The sequence below is a fragment of the Hibiscus syriacus genome, unplaced genomic scaffold (assembly GCF_006381635.1).
Source record: "Hibiscus syriacus cultivar Baekdansim isolate YM2019G1 unplaced genomic scaffold, ASM638163v2 tig00117056_pilon, whole genome shotgun sequence".
NCBI classification, from domain to species: domain Eukaryota; kingdom Viridiplantae; phylum Streptophyta; class Magnoliopsida; order Malvales; family Malvaceae; genus Hibiscus; species Hibiscus syriacus.
In genome coordinates, this window is record NW_024063539.1 from 2376653 (window position 1) to 2401682 (window position 25030).

Here is a 25030-nt window from a genome sequence, read left to right on the forward strand (position 1 = left end):
TTATTTTGAGGCAAAATAACTCAAATATTATAGTGGAAAAACTTTCTTCACATATTGCATTCTTGAGATTATTTTCTCAAATATAGTGATTTTGTAAGTAATATGGGGAAGACGCATGGAGCAGTGGATGTCTTCTAAATGGTTGGGAAAGACACATAGAGCAGTCAACGTCTTCTGTATGATTTGAAAAAGACATGGATATGCACTTACTATGGAAACATGGGAAAAATGTCAGGTCTTCCATACTTTTTCATGAAGATGTCAGATGATTCATGTAACTTTTGGTATACACTGTAACGATCACCCTACTTAAGAAAATAAAATATGCACCATCTCTTACACGTAAATTTATTTTTTTCATCATCTAACTCGAGGAAATTTGCCCTTATTTTGATGTACTTGTTAGTGGTGAGGGAAATAAACCTAATAGATGAGATTTGCAGCACGGTTTGAAATTATTTCCTCTAATATTTGATTCTCTTTTCTTGAACTCACCATTATCATATCCATCACAAATCTTCAGCACCTGCAAACCAACATAACTAAGTGGAGCAAGTCTAGAAAATTAAATGAAGCTATAAATAAAATAACAACAAAAATAGAGTTGGGAGCTAACCTTGAAACGGAAGGTGGAAAGAAAAGATTAGAGTAAATGCCTTATTATTTTGATATATTTTGTGTATTTATAAGAATGTATGGTTAGTTGAAAACTCCATATCAACATCTGTTGTTTCCTGGGAATTATAAAAGGTTGTTGGTGTAGAAGAATAAGTTGTTTCCCATTTTGATTTTAGAGGTTACATTTCAACACTTCAATCCTCCCGAATTTGATATATGCCCATTCTCGTGTCATTGCTCAACATTGTCCTGATAGTTTGGAGAAATTTCAATGACATAATCATAAATGACCATATAATTTAATTGTTAAGGGACGAATTTATAAAATTTTAGGAGAGTATAAATTTATAAAATTTTAAGAGATGAAAATAAATTATCAAAAAAAAAATACAAAAACATATTTAAAATATGATAATTAATTTTTTTAAGAAATGACTATCTAACCGCTCTTCAATCCATCCGGACCATCCCTAAACATAATCCTCCTTTGTTTCTCAAGTCTCAAAGTCTGAACCTAATTAGTATTCTGGGAAAAAAGACTGAAGCTAGTTGTTCGGTTAGGTCATAGAAACATTGAATTTTGGTGGACTTCAAGACCAAGCAATTCAAAGCTGCTTAATAACATATACGTACACGGTTTTTAATGAATTGTTGTTATTATTATAATCAACCGGCGAAGTTAGGCTTAAGAATTATTAACCTTTTCCCCCACTCGGACTTGTTAGACTTTATAAAATTGCAGTGCAAATTGGCCTGACTGCTTCAATTTTCTTTCCATTTCTTACTCGAGTAAATTTATCTCTTCAAATATTCAAATCTTTTACTTTTTTTGACCTCTCAATTTTTCAGAACTTTATTCTGACTAATTTAAATCGAGTTGTATTGCACATCTGATTTTAGTAAGCGAGTTTTCCAACAAAATTTTTTTGCATACAAAAAATCTAAACTCAAAACCTACTTAAGTGATTTCAAACGATTTACTAATTAAAATCATATAATTCAATATAGTTTGGATTTTGGCTAGGGAAACTTTAATTGAAATTTGTATAGTCAAAATTGAAATTTAATAATAAAAAATAATATTTTTTATTTGCCCTAAAGAAGGCTAAGCATTAATAACTTGTGTACTACTCATCCACGTTTTGCTTTTATAGTTACATGTATTCCAAATCCTATCTTATTGGGCACATAAAGAGATAAAATTTTGCTTGGAAATCAATCCTACACACCACATGTGCATCATGATAGGCACGTGTATATCTTAAAGTTCGAATTTTCTTATATTAGTTGTTTATTTTATTAATAATATCCACTCTAGAATTTCATTTATATATGTTCTATATGAAAAATTTCTATCATTAATACATACGTGTCTACCCTGAAAAATATTTATGAATCCACCTCAGATACTAATCGATCACTAGTTGATGACCTATTATGTTGGTTGTTGCCCATGAAGACTGCCTCAAACTAAATTTCGCGTGTAAAATCTCTTTGGTCTTCTACATGAGAGTAGGGGAAAGGTAAGACCAGGGGTGAGTATTTGATCGAGTAGAGTCAAAATAAATTTATAGTTATTCAAGTCGAGTTGTTCGAGTTTCTATACATATTTTATAACTCGAACTTAACATGAATTTTTTCCGAGTCGAGTTATTCAAGTCGAGTTGTTCGAGTTTCTATACAAATTTAATTGTAATTATTTATAGTATTATAGTACAAATTTATTCAAAATTTTTAACTTTCTCTAACTATATATATATATTTATATTTTTTCACGTTATAATGTTATTTAATATATCACATTCAATCTAAAATTATAAAATATATTTATAATATTATATTTCAAAGAATGTATTTTGAGGATAAAAGATTAATGTGAGTATAAAATAGTAAAATAATTGATGTGAAGGAAGAATTTATAAATGATTGTAGTCAAAAGACTAAATTGAGTAAAATGAAAAGTTAAAGTATTAAATTAAAAAAAGAATATTTTTAGTAAAAAAATAAGAATTGAAGTTACATAAGTATTCTGGTAAGGGAGCATTTGGTTTAAATTTGGTAAAAACGTACTTAAAATGAATAATGATTGAAGAAATATGAAAATCATGCAAAATTGAGGGATTAAATTAAAAATAAATATTTGATATAAAAAAAGTTGAATTGAAAGTATATATGTATTCTATAATGATTTAGGAGCATGTGGTTAAAATTTTGTAAAAAATTGACTTAAAATGAAGGACAAATTGAAGGAATAGGAAATCAGAGACTAAATCGCAAATATATCAAAATAATCATCCAAATTTTTAGTTTTTTGAGTTACTCGAAATTTTGAAATTTCAATTCGACTCGAATTCATAAATCGAATTTATAAATTGAGTTGACTCGAATAACTCGAAATTGGAAAAAAATCTATTTTTTCAAGTCGAGTCGAGTTTTGCTCATTCCTAGGTATGACAAGAGAAACTTAAAAGGAAAGGGTTAACTACAATGACAGTCCCTTTTCTTTTTGGTGTATTTTATTTTAGTCATCTATTCAAAAAAGGTTATATTTTGATCACTTTCATTATTGATTCATTACATTTTTGGTCATTGACTTGTTGACTCTCATTAGTTTATTGATGTGGCATGTTGGTTAAAATTTAACTTTAACCTTGGATTTTAGATAGAATACTAATTTAACCCTGAACTTTAGATAAAATACTAATTTAGACTTTGTGCTTAAGATAAAATATCAATTTGACTCATGAATCCAATCAAAGTCTTTGCCATCGGCCACCACTCATCACCTTCGTTGGTCAGCATCAGTTGCCGTCACCCATCACCACCGACCGTCGTTGCGACAACCAATTGAGCCCAAAATTTTCAATTCACTCATTTTTAACCTCCTAACGTGAATCTAATGTATGTTTCATCGGAAAATATCTCAAATTTCACAAACCCAATCTAGAACCCTTTAAATTCCTTTAGAAATAAATCATAGCAGTAAATTTATCATTATATTCCTTTAAAAATAAGAACACATTTATTACAAAAGGGAGCGACCGTCATTGTAGTTAACCCATTTATTAAAGATTGTCATTTAGAATTAATAAGTAAACTGAAGTTTACAATTCAATTGTAACTAGTTTTTAATGCACATTCAAGTAACAAAAAGGAAAACTTTAGTCATTACGACGACTTATTCCTGCTCGCCCCAACTTTATTACAAACTCATAAACCCTTTTGGAATAAAAAAACCAACCGCTTCGGCTTCCATTGCGAGGGTTATACAAAGTGAGACCAGTCGCATGATTAGACAAAAATCCAATGGTAAGAGAATCTAGTCAAAGTAAAAAAATCCGGATCAAAGTATATTCATTGAATGGTTACGATCACCCTATGTCCTAGGAACTTCCGAGTGAAGGAACCCAGTGCAAATACAAAAAAAATGTAAATTACGCTATTTAGTCATACTATTCTCACAGTTCCATTTTAGTCACTTAACTATTTATTTCAAGTCACCCTCCGTTAAAAAATAAACGGAACTGATGACATGTCAACATAAGATAATATCATATTATTACTAATGACATGTCATCATAAGGTAATATCATGTTATTATAAAAAAAATTGACACATTAGCCATTCTGTTTAATTTTTTAACGGTAAATGACCAAAACGTAACAAAAATATAACTTTAAATATGATTTTAGAAAAAAATAATTGAATAACCAGAACTAAATAGTATAAATAGTTAAGTGACTAAACATTTAGTTTACCCAAGAAAAAAAGGGAGGGCAAAAATTAATAGAAGTTTTAGTCAAACCCCCTTCGTATTTAGAGACTAAAGAGACAAAGCGAGAGAGAAAATAGAGAGACGATGCTTTCTCTACCATTACACCCTCCCTCACATTTTCTTTGGGTCTCTCTTTTTAACTTCGATTAATTCTCCCTCATTGTCTCTCTATACATACATACATACATACATATTTATATGCGCTCACACACACATATATAACTTCGCTAATTTTTCAAGAAATTTTTTAGGTGGGATTTTGTTTTTGTTCTGTTTTGTGTTCTGAATTTTTTGATCTGGGATTTTTTTGAGAGAGAAGCAGAGGGTTGGGGGGAGAAAATGGACGGCTGGAAATTGTGGCAGTGGGATGTTTTCAGATCTCTTCTAGCAATTCTTCAGTGGTGGGGTTTTAATGTTACCGTGATTATTATGAACAAATGGATCTTTCAGGTTTGTTTCTTATTTTTTACTCTTGGGTTTACTTTATTTTCTTATATTTCAGTCTAATTATTTGACTTGTATAGAATTCTGTTTGTTTGTGTTATAAGCTTTTACTGTTTTCTGGTTCGATTAAATTTTGCTGGGGTTTGTTGATTGATTCTTGGTAATGTTTGCTAAACTGAAAATTTTCTGTTTATAGATCCTTTTCTTTGTTGGGAAAAATGGAGTTCTCTTCTCTTGTGGGATAATTTGAAGCTCAATAATTTACTAAACAATAATACTTATTATTTAAAGTTCAATTCAAAGGGGCTGCTGGGTTTGACTGGTAGAATTTAGCTGCTCAATTATATAGTATAAACAGTCTTGTTTCTTTTCCTCTTTATCAGTTCTTTATTAATTAAATTTGTTTTAAAATCTAGAAAATAGCCTGACTATGGATTTAAATTTGGTAACGTTTCTGCATATTTCAGTAATAGATCTAGCAATATAGATATACATACTCATATAATTCTCCAGTTTTTGTTAAAAAAAAAACAAGCATTTACCTGTTTTTCCTCCATTTAGGAAACCACTGTGTGAAGTTATTTAACCAACTCTTTATTTATTACCTTTTCTTTTTCTTCCGCCTACTTTTGTGCTTGTGCCGTGATCTATTGTGTGTGTGTGTGTGTATAACATGCCTCATGTATTGTTACATAATGTATACTTTGTATATGTAGTGCATGTTGATTAGTGGTGGAAAGTATTAGATGGCAGTTTAGCACTTGGTGGGATGAAACATGAACCTTCAACCTGCTGCTTGTCGTGCTCGACGAGTACTGCTTAAATAATTAACCAAATTTTGGATCGTTTTAATTGAATCTGGGAATGATGTTAATGATTCTGTGTTATCTTTCTGTTCATTCCATATTATTTACTATGACTCTAAAATTTCATATGATTAAGAAAACTTCCTAACTCTGCTTCTATCCTGATTGATGCTAACTACCAGATTATTTTTGTAACTTTCCAGTCCAACAACCAACCTGATGTGAATTCATTTCCCTTTAGATGTTTACTTTCTGTTTTTCTCTATAGGAAACATATAGCATTTTTTTTATTGAAAAGAGCATCAAATAGTTACACAGCAGATTACATTTCAATGGCGGTCTATCAAATCATGTCTCCCCTACTGGATCCCCTCGAGTCATCTTTTTAGGAAGTCAGCAACTGCATTACCTGTATGCAAGACACAACATATAGCATTTAGTAACCGCACAGATACTAGTTTTAGATTGGGATATTGGTATCATATATTGGAATTGGTTGACGATGACACTTGAAGTCAAATGTCTGATTTTCGGAGTATATGACTTGTTTTTTCAGAAATTGGATTTCAAATTTCCTCTCTCCGTATCATGTGTTCACTTTATATGCTCATCAATTGGAGCATATATGGTTATCAAAGTGCTAAAGCTTAAACCTCTAATAGTGGTTGATCCCGAAGACCTCTGGAAAAGGATATTTCCCATGTCTTTTGTGTTCTGTATCAACATAGTGTTGGGAAATGTCAGCTTACGCTACATCCCAGTCTCTTTCATGCAGACTATAAAGTCATTTACTCCTGCAACCACAGGTGAGATACCGGAATTATAAACCTAATCATCATTTTTTTCTGGGCTGTATCTTGGTATAACTCATGACTGCATGTCATCATCACATCTGATCTCTGTAGATTTTTTTACAGTTGTTCTGCAGTGGCTAGTTTGGAGAAAGTACTTTGACTGGCGAATTTGGGCCTCATTGGTTCCTATTGTTGGAGGAATTCTGCTCACATCTATGACAGAACTTAGTTTTAATATGTTTGGTTTTTGTGCTGCCTTGTTTGGATGTCTAGCTACTTCAACAAAGACTATCCTTGCGGAGTCTCTGCTGCATGGATACAAGTTTGATAGGTAATTATGGTAGTATTGGTTATTATTATTGTTCTTAAAATGGTCTGTAAATATTTGTGAAGCTTTTGGTTCAGCGTAACAATTCACGAGTTTTCTGACATTGCTCGACAACATATTTTGGACCGTACTCTTATAGCATAAATACTGTGTACTACATGGCACCTTTTGCAACCATGATCTTGGGAGTGCCGGCACTATTACTTGAAGGTAATGGGGTTATGGATTGGTTTCATACCCACCCCTCTCTACCGGCAGCCCTCATTATTTTCAGCTCGGGAGTGCTGGCTTTCTGTCTTAACTTCTCCATCTTTTATGTGATTCACTCAACTACTGCTGTCACGTTTAACGTTGCCGGGAACCTTAAGGTGAGATTCACATAAAAAAAATGCGGATAAGATATCATGTTCTCAATTCCTATGGATATGATTGTTTAGTGTCTATTTGTCCCATTATGAAGTTTCCGTAAAAGTCATCACCTGGATGTCCAATCTGCCAAATCGAGGAAGTTCTGTTGCATATAATAGCAGATTTTCCAGCTCTTAAACTCTTCAATGGTTTCCTGATTTCAAGTACAGTGTTTCATTTATTCTTATGTTTATCTTGTTCAGGTTGCTGTTGCTGTGTTGATTTCATGGCTGATATTCCAAAACCCGATTTCGGGTCTAAATGCTGTTGGTTGTGGTATCACACTTGTGGGGTGTACATTTTATGGGTATATCCGACACATGCTTTCCCAGCAACTCACCGGAACTCCTCGTACGCCACGAACACCCCGGTCACCGAGGAACAGGATGGAACTACTTCCCCTTGTAAATAATGATAAGATAGATGATAAGGTTTAATCGAAGTTGTCTTGTATTGGGTTCTTGGGGGATATAGCCTATAGGGTAATACAAAGGAATGGCATATTCTGGACATCATAGATTACTCGTAGTTTAACATGTTTCCTGTTTCTTATAAACATTAAAAACTAAAGTTCTTACATATTTATGGATAAAGTTCAAAGAAGTCATTAAATTACATCTAAATGATTTTTTTATTCTAAATTTTCTAAAATTATAAGAATATTGAATTTTATATTTTGTTATAAAATGAACACGTTAGTATTAATTGCTATTAAGGAATAAGATGATATATTAAAATTAGTATGTAATATTTCATTTGATCTCTCAGTTGTAATGTAAATAAAATTTTATTTTGATACTTTTGAATATTATTAAGTAATAATTTAAAAAATAATTTTTTAAAAAACATATGAAAATATGTAATTTATTTTAAAATTATAAATTTTGAAAAAAAAATCTTTTATCAGTCATAAAATTATGAGTAATTTGATTCTTCTGTAATTTTTTTTTGTTTCTTCACTTTTTCTTCGTTTAAATCAATTTTTTATTAAACTTGAATAACATATTTTTTTAACCATTTTAAAATTCATTTATAACTCTATTTCAACTATTCATAAAATCGTATGTAATTATATAAATCCAATCTGCAACCATATTTACCAATAGATCATTATCGAATTTACTAGTAAACCACACGAAGCATCACATGGAAATTAATAGCTATAGATTATCTAAAATGTAGCTTTCACGTACATCATGCAACACACTTCAATTATAGAAGATATAATATAATCAAATCCTCAGACAATTTGTACGTTTTCTTAGTATCGTTATCTTCAATTTACTCAATTAAAATATTATTAAGAACCAATTAACGATGTTTCAAAGCTTAAAATCTATAATTAACCAATCATGAATGCAGTCCGAATCTTTTCTGTCGATGACCAATTGATTAATTAATTCAAAACCACTAAAAATATCACTAGAAACCTTAAAACTAGTTTGAAAGCTCTTTCTTATCTCAAACATATCAATAAAAAAAATAAGATTTCTCTTCTTTAACAATGGATTTTGAAAATTAGGTCAACATGAGGAATATGTGTGTGTGTGTGTTTTAAATATATAAAAATAGATTATAAAGTCAATGTTTACAAAAAAAATGCAGAGGCTTTTCAAATGTGTTGCATAAAACAGGAGTTGAATGTGGGATATTTGTGAATAAAGTTGACATTAGTAGTAAATGTCAAGTAGTTGTAGACGCAGTTAAAGTTGTGTAATGGTATGCAATTGTAGAAGAAGGTTTAAAGAAAGAGAAAACTTCAGATAGGAGAGCAAAGGGCCACACCTCCATTAGACAAAACTCCAATGAGAAACAACCAATTACATTAACGATGATAGCCAAATCTGGTTGAGAGTAAATTATAGATTTAATTAAAGACTACGTGAGATGCTAGTATTTATTACACTAATTAATCTTTGCACTTGCCTATCTGCCTTGGGAAATCATACATATAGTTAATAAAAAAAGAAAGAAGAATTAAGCCAAGAGCCAGAAGTTCTTTTGGCATCGAGTGCTAATAAGGTAGCCACCGACGCCTTTGCTTTGCTTCCGCACCCCTATGGTTAAGCACTCTGCATTATTTATGCATTGCTCTACGAACTCCTCGGTCCTGCTGCTGCTCACACTGCCAGTATACCCCATTATTCACCATCAAAATGCTTGAGACTAACATCTCATTTCAATGAACAACAAAGTATTATTATCAAGTGTTAGAAATTTGTGAGCGAATAAAATAACTAAAATCATATCAACATAAAATAAAATACGCACAAAAAATAAGATTTAATGTGGTTGAGTCTTGTCTATCTACACTTGTCTATCTAACATGGATGAGAACAATAACCCACCAGTTTAAGAATGGAGATGGCCTTTTCTGACTCAGTACCAACACTGAAATCTCTAGCTTCTTCACTTGGTTCAATACTGTCTCCAGCTTGGGACCTTGGATAACCACTGCTTCCACTTCTACCTGAATATTAATCCCCCAATGTAAAAAGAAAAACCAAAGGTTACATTATCTTTTCATAATATATATTAACAATATAAAATTTAAGTACAAATGAAATTTTAAAGCCAGTATAATTAATAAAATAAATAAATTTCAAGATAGATATTTATCCACTCTAAATTAATCGTGAATCTGTCTCTGATTACAGTTGTTAATATTTTATGTTAAGATTAACAAATAGAAAATAATAAAAAAGAGTAGGATTAAAAGAACAAGATCTATGGCACATGGCAATGGCATCTCTCACACAAACCAAGGTAAAAGATTTGAAGAATAAAGCATCTAAAACTCATCCAACCTCATGTATACGAGAAAGCTGCCAAAGAATTACTTGAAAATTGTCTTACACGAGAAAGTTACTGCAAGTGATGAAAAGAAGATCAAATCAAGTTGGATCTATCAAACACAAAGACAAGATTACTCCCCCCCCCCCACTCCTTTCTCCCTTAAGTAACTCTATTAACTTCTAATGTTTTGGATTCATCAATCAAAGACACAAAAATGACAAATATTTAGTATGGTTTTCTTTCCAAGGAGAGAAACTGGACAAATATAAACACAATCAAACTTCAAGAGTTGGCTTGGCTGCATTACCTGGGGATTATAAGCCTTGCAAAGTGACCCAAGGGAGTTAGCAAGGTGAGTAGAACATGAAGAAGGTTTACAACTCTTTTGGCTCGGAGGAATGACATGAAGTAAAGTGAGCAAATCACCCTTGTTAGCTACATGAGTAAGTGCCCACATCATGACATGCTTGGAATGTGAGCTTTGGTCCACCACAACCATCACTCTTTTCTTCAAAACCTGCAGGCCATTGTGATCAACAACCCCATTGACATTCATGTTGAGCTCTTCTTCCATTTGAGTTAAGTTTGCCTCAAAACTACTACCAGAGTCATCCCCCTCTCCCCATCTCCGGGATGTGAATTTGCAGCCTTCTTTTCTACTCAGCTGCCTCATAAAGGAGCCTGAACTATGCATTTTTTTCAAGCACTTCACTTACCTATTTCATTTGGCCGCTAAAACTGATTAGAACTAGAAGGCCAGTTAACACGAAGGGTGAGACGAGAGAGAGTGAAGATGATGTGGGGCTTGTATCTTTAATATCGAGAGAAGAGTAGGAAGGTGTAACAGCCAACAGGGTCCAAAAATGAATTGAAAACAACATAAAGAAAACTGGGAAATGAAAGATGAGGGCAGAGAAATGTATTTATGGAAGAATGGATGAGTGTGGGGCTGACAGTGATGACGCAAAAAAAAACCAAGATATTTTTCACATTTGTTGTTGCAGGTTGAAATCAATCAGGGGAATCACTGGCTAGTTTGTTTGTGCCCTATTTATTAATTTTCTAAACACTAGAATAGATATAATCCTTTGTAAAGACAATTGCAAAGTGCTGGCATGTTGATGATGAAAGTTAGGACATGACAAGAATGGACACAGAAGGGTTTTTTTTTTTATTCTTATTGTTTTTGTTTTTATCCTTAATAAACTTTTAAACACAAGATATTAATATTTTTAAATATGTTTATAAAAATAATATTTTTTTATATCTCATAAAGTATAAATACGTTTTATAAGATACTTTCATATAGTATGTTATACATAATGTGACATAATATATGAGGAAAAGAAAATATTTTTTAAAGATGCGTTTTCTTTTGTTTTTAATTTAAATTATCAATTTAGAGTTTTAGATTAAAAGTTTTAAATGATTGTTTAGAGTTATTGTTTAAGATATTTTTTTTAAAAAGTGAGAATTTAAAATGTTGGGTTAATTACCTCATTCATATATGTTTCTCAATTTCATAAATAATGTTTAAAAATTTTCGATTTTATACATGGTTATTTTTATCGTTAACGTATTTACTCAGTTCCGTCACAGAAGGTGACGTGGAACCCTGACAAAATGCCATGTTACACTTAAAATTTATTTTTTAAATGCCACATCACCTTCCGTAACGGAAATGGATAAACTCGTTAACGGTAAAAACATTATGTATGAAATCGAAAATTTTTAAACATTATGTATGAAATTGATAAGGGTATAGTTCATGTATAAATATAGTAATTAACCCTAAAATATTTTATTGTGTAAATGAGTAATGATTTAAAATTTGAGGTTCAGTTCTAATATGAATTTATAACGTATTCTACGTATACGAAGAAACGAAATTTTAATAAACATTTGAAATGAAAAAGATTATTATTAAAGGATAATAATTACAGATTATAAGAATCAATAATTATGATTTCAGATTATAAAATATTAAAAGAGAATAATTTTTTTATTACGGCATAAATTTTTATTGTATTCACATAGTTCAAATTATTTAGTCTCCTCTTTTTATGCACAATTCTCAGTCCAACATAATCCACTAATTGCAATAATTATCTAAATATATAATACATAATCACACAAATCTAATTATTAATAACTTTTCATCTTTAAGGTAACAAATATCCGGTCATAACAGACTCCCATAAATAATTAATCTAAACGATCTTAGTGGTAAAAAAATTGTTATAATTCATTGAGATTCCGGATTCGAATACCATAAGTGTTAGGGATGTGAACGTTCAATCTCAAATGGTTGAGAGTTGCCTTTGAACAGTAATACCTTTTAAGGCAGAGAACATATGAAGGGATGTTCCTTACAAACCAGCAACTGTTATGACTAAGCTTTACAACCAGCAAAATAGATGGAATCACACCCAAAGATTAAAATATCTCTACTCTACTCTCTACCTACATTCATGTGTTGAGGCATGGTAGTAATACTTCAATGATAGCTGTTCCAGACATTTATTTTCCAGTAAATATTACTATTATCTAATACATGAAATTTCTGTTTTTGTTGGCAGCTCAGTTTTCGACTTTTTCGGATCCATTAAAATACTCCATGGCAGCTGTTTCAAGCCAAGGACACTAACTTAGAAGCTTACCATGTCCATCAACTGTTGGATGATAACTTCCCATTGAAGTTATGTTGGCCCAACAATGAAATATCTTCGGGAGATAATGTTAGCGCACCGGTACTCAAGTAATGGTGAGCACCTCGTGTCCTGCATAAAAACAATTTGTAACGAAACAAACCTACTGCAAGGGATATGCTGGGCATGAAAATGTAGTAATATTTGCCAGAAATTAATTAGAAATAACAGTACCTCCGTCTTTTTGTCAAGCCCGTGCCTGCTGATAAGCGGGAAGCTTCTGATCTTGAAATGCATCCCAATGAGGAAATATATTCATGGCATGCAACACCCTTCAGTGCCAAGTATAACCTTGAAGGGACTATGGACCTAATGATGTCGAAAAGGCATGACTTCACTTCCCTGTATTGCAAAGCCAAAACTAATTTATGAAACTAAAAATACAGCATTGATGATAAAATTTCGAACGGAATAAATCAAGCAGCAAGGAAGCATACTTTTAACAAGATGGGAGGCAACCAAAACCTGTTTCAGACGGAGAACAGAAGTTAAATGTCAAAATAATACATCTACAGAGTCTTCTATCCAAGGAAATACATTGTTCCATCCTATGAAGCCCACGGAGAAATTGTAAATGATCAATATTGATACATGAAGTATGATTTGGCAAGGTGAAAATGCTCAACTCGTGCAAGAAATAAATCCAAGTGAGGGTTCAGGGAACATGGCAACTCTGTACCTTTTCACTGCAAGCTCACATTTCAAAGGGCTCATTTCCAAACCCTTTCCATCAACTGAAGCACAACTTGCTCTAGCATCATATCCAAGCAATTTACCAAATGCCATTGAACTAGTTGAGGAAGCCAGCATCTCCTGGCTCAAATCCACCCTATGCTCAAAACCTATGTTTGATCCTATAGCATCAATATCTTTAGCATACAAGCAAAATCCATGTTGGGAAACAGTGTCAACTATCTGCAGCTGCTCATCACACCAGCTAAATGCATTTGAGTCCTCAGAAGGGATTGTTACCAGCTCAAAAGAATCCTGAACAATTAGCTATTAGAATTACAGTAACAGGCATAAACTTAATAAGAAATGGTCTCTTGGGAAAAAATATTATTTATCACTTACTTGTATCTGGCACTTGGAAAGCAGTAGGCCAGCTTGTGAAATAAGATCACTCATTCTAGAAGTAAGTTTCAAAATTTCAGTAGTATCTCTTGGCTCCAAGTCAAGATACTTTTTCATATCAGCATGACTGTCACGAAGTTTTTTCCATGACTCTTGCACAGAATCAGTGGTCACACAGTTCCTCAATTTACCCATTGAAAAAGATATTTTGGTGAAATTCATGCGGCTGCATTCATCCATCACTGCATGCCCACTTGATGCAGCGTCATCATACTCATTCTGAGAATTCTCCACCTCTTCATGAGAAGCTTCTGCAGTAATACTGCATGTACCGATATATGAACTTTTACCTGATTTATGTATAAATTTACAAGAGTCGTTCACTTCAACTGGCATCAGGTCCTCAGATAACTCACAACTCACTGAAACTTCTGATGTTTCAGCAAATTATCGTAAGACACAGTTCTAGAAGAAAGCTCCATCCCATTACCGATTTCAGTCTCAGGAACAAAGGATGACTCGGGAACATATGATACATCCATAGATTTGCAAGTTCCCATTTCAAAATCATTTGATGTTTCTGAGCAGTGGAAGCCGCTGTCCACACATTTCTCTGTTTCAGAACAAAGTAGCTTATCTCTTGATGGACTTATGCTATTCTGAAAGTTTGGACGAGGTGAGATAAGTCTGAAATCTTCTTTAATGAATAATTCACGGCTGACATTCTTTTCTGGAACTAAAGAAGCCTGTATATTAAATTGCTCATTTTCAGAGTCGGAAGACATGACAACATTAGGTTTATGCTTAGGAACTCTTCGAGCAAAAGAAACTGGGGTGCCTGAAGAATTGTACAAGTTGTGTACAGCACAAGAAGGGTTTATGGCTTCATTGCAATCATAAATAGAGAGATTCCTGCTTAACATTACTTCCTTCTTTGCCTCTATGCTGTCTATCTCTTTATCAAGCATCTCCAAGCCATTTGACATGTTGTTTTCAAGTTCTTCCTCTATCACCTCCATTAAAGTTGACTCGTCTTCAATTATGGATACTGTCTTAGTAATTTCCTTCTCAATGAACTCTGATAACTGAGATGGTAAATCCCAAGGGATAATAGTCGGTAGTACTGAATGACACACCTCTATATCAAACGGCTGCAAGCCATAAGTCTTCTGCAGTTTCCTATCTGGATAACCCAATGGGTGTTAAAATAAAGTATAAATACATGATAACATGTTCTTTGCAAGAAAGACTAAACTGGCAAGGAACTCAAGAACATATACTGAAATTGGAAATCACACCCTTGAAAAGACCCTTTATGATTTTCTCAAGCTTAAAATAAGTATTACAAATTGGACCATGTTAAAAATAATCCTATCAGTTCCTCAAGACCAAAGTCACGTAACTTCAGAAAGTCATAGAAATAACAAAACACCTTTACAAAAACTATGACATGGCAAAACCTTATATGTAATTTAGCGCTCTCTCTTTCATTATATTTCTTATCCAAAGATACACAGCTGAAACAACAATGCAAACTAAAGCAAAAATCCAATCATCAATGAAAAAGTATAAATGCAAACAATATTGAGAGCAACATGGTAAGGTTCAACTACATAAGATGCAAGCTGCCCACTGTTTTTCTTGAAAGCATTCACAATATGCAATTCACGATTTTGTAACGAAATATGGTACAAGTGTAAGATCTTTCAAACCAGTGGCAGAGGATGCCACGCACCTTTTCCCTACAGAAAAAACGAACATCACATCTCTCCGTCACTAGAAAACTGTCTGACAATATCCAAGAACAGACATCGACACTAGAGCAAACCACAACCTTCGTTAATAGTAACCCTCAACCATAAGTCCATAATCACAAAGGCTGACCAGAAGTTTTCTAGTGCACTTATTTTAGAGACAATGACATTTATACTTGAATTAAATCTTGTGTATACATCATCATACACCACAAAAACAGTTAAATAGGGTTTCTATTCCCACATGTATCAGGGAACTATTGAGATTACTGAAATCAAAGTGCATATGTATTTATAGATGGCCAATCTTTTCTTCGAATGATTCTTGATCATGCACAAGAACATACATGCAATGATGCAAATCAATTTTATTACACTTACTTGCATATTGACTTGTCAAAATTTGCAAAGGCGTTGACAGATTTAAACCATCTCGAGGAACATATTGAATATTAAAGCTTTTTAATTTGTAATTCTAGCATTTTCCATAATCTCTTCTAAAAGCATTTTATCCTACCTAACTATAGGCGTTGTGCTTTTACCTTTTTGATGTTTTTTCCCTTGACACCAAAACTGGAGATGCACAATAGTTTTCCGGATATCATTCTGACAACATTTAATTAATTGCTTTAGTAAATGTGGTTGAATGGAGGCTTTCTCTGCTTCACAAACCTATGGCACAAAGATAACATGAAAAAGATAAAGATTTTTGTAACATGAAAATGTTTAAAGGAAGGAACATGAAGCTCGTACCATATAAAGATGGTGAAGCAGCTCTTCTGGTGATGGCATTTTGAAATATAATTCTAGCCTGCCCAAGTTGTCTGGCAGAATAAGATTTGTACCTGAGAATTACCACAACTTGGAGTTATGAAGAAATATTTCGCCATACAAGGGTCGAGAAAAAATAAACTGTTTCGACCATAAAACCATCTTACTATTACTAGTCAGTATCACAGGCCCTTTTGCTTTTTCAGCAATATACTGTATGGCAGCAACAAAACCACGATCTTCAGGGAAACTGATATCGACATCCTCAAAGAGAATCAACTTTGCTTGACCGAAGCCAGTCTCACTATCATTAAATACACGTTTTATCAGGAACTCCAAGGGCACCATATGCACCTTCCTTATCTGATACTGGTATCAATTCTCTCAATGCATTGTCAATTTCTTGCACTGCATTACCATTGGATAAATTTTCTGCAGATTTCTTAACATGCTTGCTAAGTGAATCTACTTGGCTTTCTACTGACCTGCAACAAATATATGTTACGATTTTGGACAAGTAACCATATTAGAAAAGCTTGAATTCAGCTCGATGCTTCAATGGGCAATGGAATAATCATAAAATAAAGACTAATAAAGGATAGAAGTGTAAGAGTGATGCTGTAGACAAAGTCACCAACCCTGTAAGGCAGCATGATTCTAATGCCTCACCAAATTTTTGCTTCACGACAGCTCCATTTCTACAGTCTGATGCATTGGACTAACAAAACAATAGATAAAAAGCATTTAGCTTTCACTTTATGGATTGCTTTCCTATAATTAAATTACAAAACACTAAAAATGTATACAGATAACTCAATTGACCACATGAAAAGATACCTTGTAATCACAGAGGGATTAAATTAAGCAATGGAAAATGCAGGAACATTACTTGCTTCTTATTTCTACTTTTAGGAGTGCAGAAATTAGAAGCACATTAACAGTTTTTAACAAATAGGAAACTATGGTAAAGCATATGAGGCTTTTGAATATGAATCGACCTTTCAACAAGAAAACAATAAAATAGAAACCAGAAGACAACTTCAAAGTTTTCAAACAAAATAATCAATATCAAGTCCTATAGAATTATATTTCAAATGACATAAATATGCGTCTTAGAAAAAGCCAGTGTCAAAAGCACTGCAGATATTGCAGCGCAAATTTGAAGGAACAGGACAAATGATTTATAGTCACAATCTTCCACAACATCTTATGTATGAATAAGTTCAAAGTGAAACTCATCATTTAAAAATAAAGGAGAGATGGATCTTTTTCTTTAAGTGGCAAGACTCGAGCAGATATGTACAACAAGAAAAAACTATGATTTAGACTCGCTAACTTATGAAAACAACATAGTTAGTTTCATAGTAGTACAAGAGTATTTGAATCAAAGGCAGAGATTCTAATATTATGAAAGGATAAGTACCATTCACATATGGCCTCAACTAGAGAAATCAACAAAGAAATTGTAAAACAGTTGAACAAGAATCTAAAAAATTTGCAGCACCTCTAGAACCTTAAATCCTTGTTCCTTTGCACAAGCTTGGATAGCTGCAGACTTCCCACTCTGCAACACAAGAAAAATAACTTCAACTACCAATGGAAAGCAAAAGCAGCATATGCACCTTGAAACAAACTGCAGAAAGTTTTCCAAAACAGCAACCCTTTAAGAAGAAAAGGAATGAAGTTCCAATTGAATATAAGCAAAAGAGTTATCTTAAACCTCAAACAATCTCAAAACTGAAATCTTAGAAGGTGTAACTACATTTATTGTTCTGAGAACTGAGGACCTAAATCAATTTACAGGTTCCACTTTCAAGAACGTAAAAATCTAAAATCAATCCTAGATTCAAGAAAGAATGAAATCAGTAAAGAAAAACACCATTAGGACTAGCAGTGCATAAACAAAGAACCAAACAACACCAAAGGAAACATCAACTGCAACAAGTAGTGATACATGATAAAGAGAACAAATTCAGTAAAAGCCAATTATGAAAGTTTATCATGTGAGTTGACAAAAACATGGTGGCACAAAGATTAATTCTAAAACAACAAACATGAACTAAACTTTAGTCAAAACATCTGTGTTTACCCCAATTGGTCCTGTAACCAAGAGAACATTCTTCAGACTATTCTCTTCATCTATGTTTTCTAAATCAAAATCACTTTAGCAATAATCATCATCTTCAAGCATGTTGACCGTATCAATGTTATTGGAGGATTTGATGGCTTGAAAACTTCTCTCACGCCAAAGCCTCAACCATTCACTCATAAACTTAACTGATTCAGTATTACCACACACCTGAAAAACAGCATTAAAGGAGAAAAAATAAAAATATTAAATATCATATTACCTTCCCCCCCCCCCCTTTTTCAGATCATGGCAGTTCAGAACAGACAAGATAATAAATTTCACCTCTGTGGCATTTTTTGGCTGGTACTTATCAGTCCATAAGCTATTATCAGGCTGAATACTGCAATCATGATAGCATGTATTAATACAGTGAAAAGGATTTTTCTTAGAATAACACAGCAAACTTACATAAAGGCAAATTTATCAGTAACTTCTTTTTTCGGATACACATGATTTTTATTAATATGGTTAAACTGCAAAAGTAAGTATCATTGACCTTGAACCATAAAATTAAGGTATTAACTAGTGGGTAACACATGGACTAGTTCCATTTGGTAAGCACTTATTAAGGTGGAACTCCTATTTCTATCAAACTGTATCAATCCTGCATATTTTGAAATGAATAGTTTCAGACCCGACTGTTACACACTAGAAATTGAGCAAGTTATTGTACAGCTGATATGAAAACAATAAATCTAATGGACACATACAATATATGTGATAGAAAACACAATTAAGAAAACCCAAATTAACATATCAGAAAAGTTTCAAAGGAAAAAGGATACCAAGGCAGAAAAATTTTAATATGAAAATTTCAAACCTTTCTTGAAGAAGTTTACTTCGCTGTTTAAAATCAGAATTTTCCACATTACCAGCCTGCTTAGAAAGGACAGCAACTCCATCTACTTGGCAGTCAGGGCACTAAAAAAATTATAGTGACAAACAAATCAAAGAACATTGAAAAGTTACATAAACAGTTGATGAACTTTGGCTCACATGCAATGAGAAAACCGTTAAAAGCAGGGTAAAGGAGGTCTATATTAGATTCTAGTCGAAGTACTTGCCTAACTAAAATGGGGATTAGGATTTGTGGAGGCTGATTGTCGAGGATTTCTATTGAGAATTTGTAGGATTTGGGGGGAATTAATACAAAATGAGCAAAATATTATTGGTACTAGGAACTTCCTAGAAAACAAAGAAATAACGGTAATAAAGATAAAAAGACAACACATACCCCTTCTGATCTCTTTGGGAGCTGACAGTTTTCTAACAGCTCATCCACTAGCACAGCAGGTATTTCCACTGATGTTCCAAGAAAGTCATTATTTTGAATAACGAATTGATCTTTCAACTTGTTTTGAACAAGTGATGGATCAAAGGAATGTGAAACAACAGGAAAGTTGTCAAAAGATAATGCCCTAACGCAACTTTCAAAAACTGATGTCAATAGGCCTTCAAAGTTGCAACTGGTGTCAATGGTAATGTTCTCAGAAAACATCCAATCTTTCCAAGCAAGAACTACATCATCCTATAAGGAAAAGTTTAAATGTCATTCCAGATAAACTGAATATTTACGAAGTTCAAACTCAAAACCAGAAAATACAATACAATTAGACACAGTTCACTTAATAATGCAATACCTGACTTCTTTCAAATACATGAATAGGACCAATATCAATGCGTTTGTTGCTTCTGTTAAGCAAATAATTATTGCTCCCAGCTTCAAAAGTCTCCTGGCTCCTCTTCCCCACTTCTCGCAATGTGAAAAATGGATGAATTTGCTTCCCCGCAAACATCCGGGAATTTTCCTGATCAAGCATAAAACACGTGCACTTTCAGAAACAGCTTACATGTCAAATATTATATTACATGTTAGTTAAATTAATAAATCTTGACTTAGAAACTGTTTGCTAGTAGTATGAGCTGATGCATACAGATACCATATTGCAGTACCCATCACAAGGAAAAAGGAATGAGGGAAGGGAAACTGAGACAGATGAATTTGTGCAAAAAGAAAAAGGATCAATAGTAGCTTCTTGTGTTGCAAAGAGAACACAATGAGACGCTCCACATTCAAAAAGGTTCATGAAACTTGCAGATATAAGCTTCTCACTAGGCTTTCAGGGTGAAGGTTACTTATCATTCCAACTACTTTCAAGAGTAGGATTATCCCGTCCAATACCATCATGCTGGGCATTATTTAAGCTCCAGGAGCTCCAACATAAGCTATGCTACATTGTCTATTACAACCTACATTGCCTATTACAACCCTCACATCTCTCTTTCAGAAAAATAGAACCACCAAACAGCAGTTACTATGTTCAGTCTCAAGATTATTTTCAATCTTTTTAATCCTAAGTTTACCTATATTATCTGGTTAGGTCATCCCTGTGTTTCTAAAAGAACCCAAAGCATAAAGCTAAAATTTCACCACAAAGCTTTGCAATTTTCTCTATTGTTTTAATTTCCTGGAACTATTGTTGTATTGCCACAATGCATCGAAATCTTTCAGCATTAGTACATGATATTAACTTCAACATCCAAAACAAAGTTCTTTATCACACCAAAAAGGAGCAGAAAATAAAAAATAAAAATAGTAAGTTAACTGCTAGTGTCTGCTATCCAAGGTAAACAAAAACTATGGGTGAGCAAAACTCGACTTGAAAAATCGATTTTTTCGACTCAACTCGAATTGACTTCGAGTTGTGATTTCGTAAACTCGATTCGACTCGAAATTTTAAGTTCATATCGAATTATAAAATACAACTCGAATAACTCAAAAATTTTAGACTCTATATGATATATGTATATCACGTACGAAAAATATACGAAGAAATATATATATAGTGTATATGATTATAAAAAATCTTTTAAATTATAATAAAATAGTATCATAATATTATAAATATTTACAATCAAATTTAAATAGAAACTCGAAAACTAGACTAAAACAAATTTTAAATTAAGTTTGAGATATAAAATAGGAATCTTCAACTCGAATAACTCGAAATTTTTTTTGGCTCGACTCATTCGAACGCTCACCCCAAAAAAAACCATGTTAATACTTCCAAAAACATAAGTAGAGATTAAAATAATGCAGAAAAAATTATAACCGCCAACCTCAGCTATAAACTTCGCCTCCAGTCTCAAATTTGGGATTGGCGGCGGTGATGCATCGTCACTCTCCATCAAAGCATTCATCGCGTTCTTCTTTGGAGTAGTTTTCATGGGCGATTTCTCCTTTCCCTGCTCATTGAAAATCAGATATTAAAAAAACTATAAAAAAAAGTTTTGTCATTCTATTTAATCGGTTCACAAAACTAAAAATTAATCAACTAAACCTTTTTAGAAGCTCGATTCTGAGGAGTTACTTTCCCTTTCCGTTTTCTTCCCTTCTTCTTGTCTTGACTACCGCATAACTCTTCATCTTCAACGTCGTTATTTTCATCCTCACATTCATTAGCCTTCTCGTCAATCTTCGGTTCAATTTCTGGATATTTGTGCGGAAACAAAGTTGACTGTACCAACCTCCGGCGGACTCCACTCCGTTCCCTCTGATCGGTGCCGTTAGCCATCAGTACTCCCGCCTTTTTCTTCTCAGCTGATTCGTCCATTTTTCATTTTTTAGTCATCTGTCAATTTTTTTAAGGGGAAGGACTTTCTCAGACATGCTTCCAAAGTGATACGAGATCCCAAATTAATATCTCTGAATCCTAATTCTCCCAACAACAAAAAATTGGCGCCAAAATTATTTCCCTAAATTTGCCAAGTAAATAACACATCTAAAACCAATTGAATTTGGTCCTTTTAATCTAAGTATATATTAGAGTAAATTACAGTAATGATTCCTTTTGTTTTCAGTCTATTTATTGTAGTCCCCTGTTATAGAAAGGGTAAACAATATAAATGGTCACTAAAATTTGAATAAATTTTTTATTTCACCATTGAAATTTCAAAAGTTATATAACAATCATTAACATTATATTTTACAACCTTCACCCCAGTCACAAAAGGCAAATGTGGCATGTTTACTTGGCTTACTTGGCACCTTTTTACCATGTCAGACCACAACTAACTGTAACGCTGAAAAAACCAACTTTAAAGAAGATATCAATTTATAAATCCTAATTTTAAATAGAAGAAAATAATGGAGAAAAATTATGTGAAAAAAAAAAAAAGAAGAATCAAGAGTGAAGAGGATGGGAGTTAGAAATGTAGAGTCTGCTAAATTATTGGATGAATAAGTTTTTAGATAGGTATTGCTTCCTCCATGTAAAATTATTGATTCTAAAGTAATAGAGAGAATATTAAATTATGACTGTAATACAGTATAATAACCGTATCGTAATTTTTTAAGATCATCTCGATATCAAAAATTACATATGTTACATAAAAAAAATAGTTATTTTTAATAAATAAATCATGTCGTAACGTTGACAACCTATATAATTGCGATACCGTAATTGCAACAATGCCTGAAGTAAAATAAGGGACTGGTTTTACCAGTTTGTACCCAGAAAAAATGCCTAATTGAATCCAGCATTGTCAACCACACATTATCATTGCAATGAATGCTTTTAATTGCTAGGTAGTTGGCAATATTTAATTACCATGATTATAAGCAAGATCCGAAGTTGTCTTTCCATGTTTCTTGTTCGGGAAAGAACTTAATGCCTTTCTTTTCTTCTACTCTTCTGTCTATGGGTGTCATCACTCTTGATCTTTTTTTTTCACTAGCTTCTTCTCTTCTATTTGAAATTAGAGTCTATAAATTAATATTCTATTTTAAAAAAATTATTGTTTCAGTCAAATAATTATTCGATCTTGGTCTTACGTGGCAAAACAGTGCCAAGTAAGCTACGTAAACGTACCATATCAATCTTATGTGGACTACGGTTAATGGTTGAATGATTGATTCGTTATAAAATAATAATAATAGTGACTATTTTGATACTTTAAAAAGTGTAGTGGCAAAACAAAAAAATTGTACTCAAATTTTAGTGACGAAATGTGTATAATTTATCATAAAAAATAATATTTTGATCATTAAATCATTAATTTTTATTACTTTAATGATATAACATATTAATAAAAATAATTAATTTTTAATTTAATCTTATATTTTAAATAAATTATTAATTTAATTCATGAATTTATTTATCTATGTCTTACTGTCTCTTATCATCAAAATTGATCACCAACGAGATTGATTCAAGTGATAACTAATTTGATATCACTTAAATATATATCAAATTCTAAACATTATGTATATAAAAAATTCTCATTAAAAAATTATCTATCAAAATCAGACGTACGACACAAATCGATTTGAATTAATCATGATAAAATTTTAAAAATTAAAAAAATATCACCATCAATTACCGTTAATGATCTCTAACTATAGTTAAAAATGATAGGGACAAATTAGTCTTTAACTGTGAAAAAGTAATAATAATGTTTGAAAACTCTAAGATCGAGAATCTGACTTGTCTGTCCACTCCACTCCATATTTGTCCCTTTCTTCGTCACCTCCGCTCCTTTTCAATACTTTTTCTTTTCATCTCTCTCCCCTCTTCTTCTTCTTTCATGTACACCATTTTTGTACAAAAGAAAGAAACTCAAACCCTGAAATTCACCCATATTTCTAGTGTCAAAGTGTCTACATTGTATGTTAACTCTTTCTTTTCCATAAGTTTCAAGAGTGCTGTTTTTGTTCAGAGTGGAGGGTAAAACCCAGCAAAGCCAACCCTATAACCTTCAAAAGAAGTAAAAAATCCATCTTTTATTGGTTTCAAATCTTGTGACTTTTTGTTTTAGTTTCTCTCTAAACCCAAAATCCTTACTAAAGGCAAGAACCCATCTTTTGAGTAGCAAAGCAAAGCAAAGCTGGGTTCTTTACATTATGTTTTCACCTGTTCTTAACACGAGGAACCTAACAATGCCAAACGGAAAACCCACTCTTTTTTCCTATGTTGCCATTTGCTACATAATTTTCTCCAATGTAGCTTTAGTAACTTCAAAATCAACAATCGAGCCTTGTTCGATCTCTGATTCCTGCAACGCCTTGTTGGGGTACACTCTCTACACAGAATTGAAAGTGGCCGAGGTTGCTTCCCTCTTCCAGGTCGACCCCATTGCTATCCTCACGGCCAATGCCATTGATATCTCTTACCCCGACGTCAAAAACCACATCCTTCGGATTTGACATAACTGATACTAATTTTTTTTAATATTCCCTTTCTGATACCGTTTAACCAATATTTTTTGAAGTAGCACTCTGTTGTCAAAGGCGCGTTTTCGGGGACGCGTTTTACCCGTATTTTCGCTGAATTTGATGCCACGTGTGAAAGGCGCATCCCCGGGAACGTGTCTTTCGCCAGCTCAACTGTCACGTATTTTGTTTAATAATAAATATTTTATTTTTATTATTATTATAAATTAATAATATATTATGTAAAATGTTTCGATTATAATGTAAGAATTATCAAATGTATTTTGTTAATGTGTGTTAAAGGTGGAGTGAATTATCTACATTAATATGATATAACAATATATGAAAACCAATTTTGACTTTATTATAGTTATAGTAAAAATGTATGAAATTATAATATTACACATATGTT

At 32.6% G+C, this 25030-nt stretch overlaps 2 protein-coding genes, 1 long non-coding RNA gene and 1 pseudogene across 3 annotated transcripts; 1 reads left to right on the plus strand and 3 right to left on the minus strand.

Annotated features, from left to right (window-relative positions):
- Positions 1 to 1107: 1107 nt before the first annotated feature.
- Positions 1108 to 6986, minus strand: LOC120197988. Its single transcript, XR_005523327.1, has 3 exons — positions 6849 to 6986; positions 5793 to 5796; positions 1108 to 1118 (listed from the first exon to the last, which is right to left on the minus strand). It is a non-coding gene; the product is annotated as an uncharacterized LOC120197988 (long non-coding RNA).
- LOC120197987 (UDP-galactose transporter 1-like) lies at positions 4486 to 7785 on the plus strand. Its single transcript, XM_039199388.1, has 5 exons — positions 4486 to 4843; positions 6200 to 6449; positions 6561 to 6768; positions 6905 to 7133; positions 7377 to 7785. The coding sequence occupies exons 1-5, from the start codon at positions 4733 to 4735 to the stop codon at positions 7608 to 7610; spliced, it is 1032 nt and encodes a 343-aa protein (XP_039055319.1). The 5' UTR covers positions 4486 to 4732; the 3' UTR covers positions 7611 to 7785.
- A 1269-nt stretch (positions 7786 to 9054) lies between these two features.
- LOC120198099 lies at positions 9055 to 11025 on the minus strand. The gene is made up of 3 exons (XM_039199478.1): positions 10277 to 11025; positions 9522 to 9643; positions 9055 to 9298 (listed from the first exon to the last, which is right to left on the minus strand). The coding sequence occupies exons 1-3, from the start codon at positions 10661 to 10663 to the stop codon at positions 9151 to 9153; spliced, it is 657 nt and encodes a 218-aa protein (XP_039055409.1). The 5' UTR covers positions 10664 to 11025; the 3' UTR covers positions 9055 to 9150.
- A 1325-nt stretch (positions 11026 to 12350) lies between these two features.
- Positions 12351 to 22028, minus strand: LOC120198168 (annotated as a pseudogene).
- Between the last annotated feature and the right edge of the window lie 3002 nt (positions 22029 to 25030).

Bases quoted from the DNA above. Each gene is read 5' to 3' on its own strand.
- LOC120197987 (XM_039199388.1), top strand. From the start codon at position 4,733: ATGGACGGCTGGAAATTGTGGCAGTGGGATGTTTTCAGATCTCTTCTA. The intron at 6,769-6,904 runs GTAATTATGGTA...GTACTCTTATAG, and splicing joins CATGGATACAAGTTTGATAG to CATAAATACTGTGTACTACA. The intron at 7,134-7,376 runs GTGAGATTCACA...TATCTTGTTCAG, and splicing joins ACGTTGCCGGGAACCTTAAG to GTTGCTGTTGCTGTGTTGAT.
- LOC120198099 (XM_039199478.1), bottom strand. From the start codon at position 10,663: ATGCATAGTTCAGGCTCCTTTATGAGGCAGCTGAGTAGAAAAGAAGGC. The intron at 9,644-10,276 runs GTAATGCAGCCA...ATTAATATTCAG, and splicing joins GCAAGGCTTATAATCCCCAG to GTAGAAGTGGAAGCAGTGGT. The intron at 9,299-9,521 runs GTGGGTTATTGT...GTATACTGGCAG, and splicing joins CCATCTCCATTCTTAAACTG to TGTGAGCAGCAGCAGGACCG.